The 5,625-nt window shown below is 35.4% G+C and overlaps 1 protein-coding gene across 2 annotated transcripts; it reads left to right on the forward strand.

The window, feature by feature from the left end:
* LOC18781921 (palmitoyl-acyl carrier protein thioesterase, chloroplastic) lies at positions 1,448-3,431 on the forward strand. 2 transcript variants are annotated; one of them, XM_020560408.1, is made up of 7 exons: positions 1,448-1,470; positions 1,555-1,963; positions 2,067-2,200; positions 2,332-2,445; positions 2,532-2,703; positions 2,803-2,892; positions 2,992-3,431. In XM_020560408.1, exons 2-7 carry the CDS (start codon positions 1,589-1,591, stop codon positions 3,262-3,264), a joined length of 1,158 nt encoding a protein of 385 aa, XP_020415997.1. In that variant the 5' UTR covers positions 1,448-1,470; positions 1,555-1,588; the 3' UTR covers positions 3,265-3,431. The 2 variants fall into 2 exon arrangements, with proteins under 2 accessions (XP_020415997.1, XP_020415998.1); XM_020560409.1 differs by lacking the exon at positions 1,448-1,470 and having other exon boundaries at positions 1,482-1,963; positions 2,803-2,874.

The raw sequence follows: 5,625 nt of genomic DNA on the forward strand, positions 1-5,625 counted from the left end.
GAGAGAGAGAGAGAGAGAGAGAGAGAGAGAGAGAGAGAGAGAGAGAGAGAGAGAGAGAGAGAGAGAGAGAGAGAGAGAGAGAGAGAGTGTGTGTGTGTGTGTGTGTGTGTGTGAGAGAGTGTGTGTGAGAGTGAGTTGATGGTCGAAATGACCAATTTGCCCTCATATTTAATGAAAATATTGACAAAATGTATTAGTAAGACCAATAGAGCTAACAATATAGAGTTGATGGACTATTTGAACGAATAATTTAATTAAGGGATCAAAATGTAAATTGGACATAAGTTTAAGGACCATTTGAGTAATTTACCCTATAAAAAGTTTGGTTGGCTGAAGGCATTAATGCTTGGCAAACGGATCCATAGTTCAATGTTAAGAACATTTGTTTGCAGATCATCTCCCCTTCTCCCTTCCAAACTTTGACACAACAAAGAAAAAGAAAAAAAGAAGGCATTAGTGCTTGCCTCATCCGCACCTATATGTTCATAGTGTTGGTGGGGCAATGTACACACCCAAAGCCAAGCAACGATTTAAATATTCTCATCAGCCTTGTTTTATAGTTTTAAAAGATTTTGGGCCTCTTCATCCATTACCAATTGATTTTGAGTTGGATATTCTCATTCTAATAGATGTGTTGTAAGTTAAAAGAAGCCAAGTTTTTATTTTAAACTTTATATTAAGAAGTCTCTGTTTATATTTGATTATGATTATAAGTTTAGCTGAGGACTTCCTTGCAGTTATTCAGTTCTTAGATGAGGGCCTCCTTGGAGCAAGACCCAGGAATGTACGTTACAATTGATAGATATGTCTTTGGTTTGGGTCTTTGGCCACCAAACCTAAGAAACGTGCAGGCAATAAGGTTTGCAGATTATACAACTCATGCAAGTATGTCTCTAAGCGTTTGGTATTGCTATGTTTAAAAAATAATCATAAATTAAATTTTTTTTTTATAAATAAAACTATTTCTGTCGTACTGCGAGAATAATCAGCTATGAAATAAAACAGTGAAGTGTTTAGTAAATTGTATTTGTAAAAGTGTTGTGAGTGATCAAAAAGGAATAAGTAGGGTCATTGCGGCCATGTTGAACTAAAGGAATATAAAAAAGAACAAAAACTATCAATTGAGCCTACTAGAGGAGTGTTGTTTGGGGTTTAGGGAAGGTCACAGAACAATTAATCAATCAATATACAAAATAACTGTTGAGAATTATGAACCAAAAATTGTTAGTTAATCCTACATTAGAGAAGGGACCATTTTAATATTAAAAATATAAAGTGAAATGCACTACGAGGTGATTTGGTAGCGTATTCATAAAATGTGGGCTTAAGGCTATAAGTGGTTTGGCAGGCTACATGATGAGCGCCCAACAATAACAGCATGGATTGTAAGTAATCTCACCTCACTCAATCACCCCATGAACTTATATATAAGTTTGTTGCCACCTTTTTTCCCTAGAACTTCAAAACTAGGTATGAAAATGCTTTCATGAGTGTGCGTAAGTAATTTGTTTGCTCATAACCCATCATATATTTTCACATTTTTTGTTTTGGCAGGTTAGAATTTGATCTGATTTGCTTGAATATCACAATGATGCTTACATCTGCTCCGCCAACACTCCCCATGCCAAATAAATCAATATCATGTTGTGGAGGAACAAATTATGGCTTTAGTCAAAGTAAGCCTAATTCTGCACCTGCTATTAATTTTCAAGCAAAGTTCTTTCCCAAAGAAAATGTCATCACTTCCCGAAAACAAGATGATGATATCACACCCGCAGCAGCTGCTAAGAAAATACCACAACATTTGAACTGCGAATCGAGGAAGTTGGATGGGGTTTATGACACTTTTGGAGGAAAATTGGGGCAGGGGGGGCTTGTTTTTCAACAGAACTTCTCAATTAGATCATATGATTTAGGCCCTAATGGCAAAGCAACCATAGGGTGCTTGATGGAACGCTTACAGGTAGGTTTTGGATTTCTTTATCTTTATTAAAAGATAGCATAAGTAGTGTGCTAAAACTAATGCTTTATATGTGACTAGTTCTTCATGGCTTTTGTATGTGTAGGAAACATCAATTCAGCATTGTAGGAGTGTTGGGCTCTATGCTGGTGGTTTTGGTTCGACACCAGAGATGAGCAAAAGAGGCCTAGTATGGGTGCTGTGTAAATTGCAGACTGTAGTGGAAAAATATCCTTCTTGGTAAACTTTGAATATTATTTGTTTATATAGCTAGCCTTTCATTGTATATGAACAGCCATTTTAACTTCTCTGTTTGGAACTTAATTTGTAGAAATTATTTTTCATCAAACAGTTCTGTTCTGTGTTTGAAGGGCTGATGTTATTCAAATTGATACCTGGACTGGTGCATCAGGAAACAATGGTCTGTTCCGGGATTGGATCTTTCGTGATTACAGCACCGGAGAGATCTTAATTCGAGCAACCAGGTTGGGATCCAAACTAAGATTCTCAAATGCAATACTATCTTTATTTTTTGTTTTTTTGGCTGTGGTTTGATATTGGTCCTATGCAGTCTTTATATGATGATGCACATGAAGACAAGGAAATTTTCTAAAGTTACAGCAGAAATCACAGATGAGTTAAGATCTGCTCTCATGGATTCTGATCCTCTCATTGACATCAAAAATGCTAAACTAGGACGATTGGATATTGATGCTAGAAACTATTTTCAAACATCTGTAGCAGTAAGTATATCTTATGCTTAAAACATGGAGACATTGAAACATTTTTTTTTTGTTCTTGAAGCAATTGACTAACACATGCTTATCATCTTAAAATCGCAGAAGCCTGGTTGGAGTGATTTGGATGTCAATCAGCACGTGAGCCATGCAAAATACATAGACTGGGTTTTCGAGGTGAATCCTTTTCCAGGGGTACTTGTTCATAACTTATAGTTCATGTTCATATATATACATACATTAATTGTCTCAAAAATACTCTCTTCTGATTGGAAAGTATGATCATGGTTTCAGAGCATTCCCTTCTCAGTGCTGGAGACTCATGAGCTTTCGTCTATGACGTTGGAGTATCGAAGTGAGTGTCAGAGGGACAGCGCGGTGCAGTCTCTGACTGCAGTTGCTAGAGATGGAACAGGTGACTCCACTCATAACCAAGGGGTAGAGTTTGATCACTTGCTTCGCCTCGAGACAGGGTCGAAAGTTTTGAGGGCAAGGACTGTGTGGAAGCCAATATGTGATGGCTTTTTTAGCACACTGAAGTTTCCAGCAACAAATGGATGTACCTAACTTATTGTGGAGAAAATTAATAATTGCTACTTGCACTTGTGGAGAAAAATATCATATGTAACTAGTTTCTAATTGTACTAAGTTTTACTGAATAACTGCTACCCGCAGTCGCTTGTATCCTGATATATGCAACTGGTTTTTAATAAATGTACTACGTTTTTCGAGTATATTTTACTTGGAAATAAGCCAAGAGCTTGTACAGAATGCATCACTTCAAACTTGATAACTTTCTTCCATAACTGGGCAAAAGCCAATTTCAAAATGCATATAGCTATAGGGCAAAAGATATATATATATATATATATATATATGTCGAAATCGCTGAACTAAAGCATTTGATCCATCGAAACAATTAACAAACTAGTAAGAAATGGCAGACCCAAAAGGGTTGGCAGATTTTAAGTGATGCAAATTTATATCAAAATAAGTTCCATTCTTAACACTCTAGTTCTACCGGATGCTCTGGTTTGCACCCTCTTTCTAGCTCAAATTAAGTTTGGGAGTGATTAACATTTTATTTTTATGCATCAGAAATTTTGGGAGTGATTAAGAACTTTTGCTAATCCCAAGCAGCTCGAGTCGCAAACAGAATAGCTTGATATACGACTCCCAAGAAGAACTTGTATGTCATGGGGATAACACTGTTTTGCTATTTCTATTCAATCACATTCTGCCATGTGGGCTTGGCAGAAGAACATGATTGGTTAGGGATAGCAAAACAGTGTTATTCCCGAGACATGCAAGTTTTTCTACTACTTTTGGCATAAATATCTTATCTTTTACTTATGTGCTTTTAATTAAATACATAAGTACTTTCAGCAGTATTTATTTAAGTTGATGACCATATATTCATCATGTGATATCAAATCAATGGACCATCTTAATACCCATTAATAAACTTCCAGCACAACTTCAATATCTTCCATCAACAACAAAGAAACCAGATGGGTCCCATATCTATCAAGAATTCTATAAGGTTTCTTGAATCAAATTAGTTAATCAATTTAGTTAATCGTTGAATTAAATTGATTAACTTGATCCAACGGTTAAGAGATAGAACCTTATCTAAGGACCATATATAAGGCCTTTACTATAGAATGACTCCCATATCTATAAATAATATTATGGGTCATTTGCCTGATATCTTATTGTTTACGAGAAGACTTTAATGAGGAATTTAAAGTAAAAAAACTATTTGAAGTTATATCTTAATATTTGGTGGGCCGATACCTCATATAAAGTTATTGAAGGCTCCATAGGCTGAGGCCCATTATATTGTGACCTCTATTTCGTCCATTTCGATCCTGTTGTTGCCACTTGGTAATGGAGCTTATTCATTCGAAACAAAAGTTGCTACACGTTTTTGAATGAAGGAAAAAAATTATAGAGAAGGCTCTTATCAGTCCCGTTAAAGAAAAGGACCTTAAAAAAATCAAAGTAGAATTTCAGCATGAAAAATGAATAAGGTAAATTGCCTGTTGTTAGACTGCATGCAAAAGAAGGATAAACCGAAATAAATTTGACAAATTCAATGAACACTACCTAAAAAATAAAAATGTAACATAATACATGAACGTTAAAATCATGAATGCTCATCACCCAATTTGAAAGAAATAAAAAAATTTCAGCTGTGTTATTCCAATATTGAAAAGAGAAATATTAACGATTCGAGAGCTACTTGGTACAAACTATTTTATTCGATGAGAGCTAAATATTTAACGCGGAAATCAGATATTTTATTTGGGAGATCCAAGTGCATATATTGTTATGGTGGACAACATTTTTAAATTTACTTTTTAACAATATAATATTATAGGGATTTTAAATAGTTTTAAAATCTTCGGCCATGGCCCCCTTGCTTTCCTCCAGGCTATATGAGACCACATGCATGAAGAGGAAGTGCATGTTCACCCAAGTTCCAATCCTGCAGTACTGATCTCCTGGATGGCAAATCTGTGTATGGTTATAGGTTCAGTGTGTTTTGGAGTTATATTTTATATCAACCAAAACTAATGTTATGTGCCGGAGACAAGTCCTTCACGTGTGCCTCTTTGTGGGGATATTGCCTTGCCAAACACAAACGAAACATATGCATGGTTGGAATCAAGCACTTCATTTTTTTAAAAAATTATTAAGGGCTTTGAAGAGGTCAACTGTACAGAGGATTAATAATTTTTGATGTATATATCGCTATATAAAATACTTCTTTTCACCGATGTATCTCTATATACACGTTTCTTTTACAATAGTCTTTCACATTTGATAGAGGACGAAATGCAAGTGTTCTAGAGAGTATTACGCTTGTAAGCTCTTTTGCCTCATATTTTATATAGAATATGGGGACTTGAGGCCTCCGTGACC

The sequence above is a fragment of the Prunus persica genome, chromosome G3, assembly GCF_000346465.2.
Source record: "Prunus persica cultivar Lovell chromosome G3, Prunus_persica_NCBIv2, whole genome shotgun sequence".
Lineage (NCBI taxonomy): Eukaryota > Viridiplantae > Streptophyta > Magnoliopsida > Rosales > Rosaceae > Prunus > Prunus persica.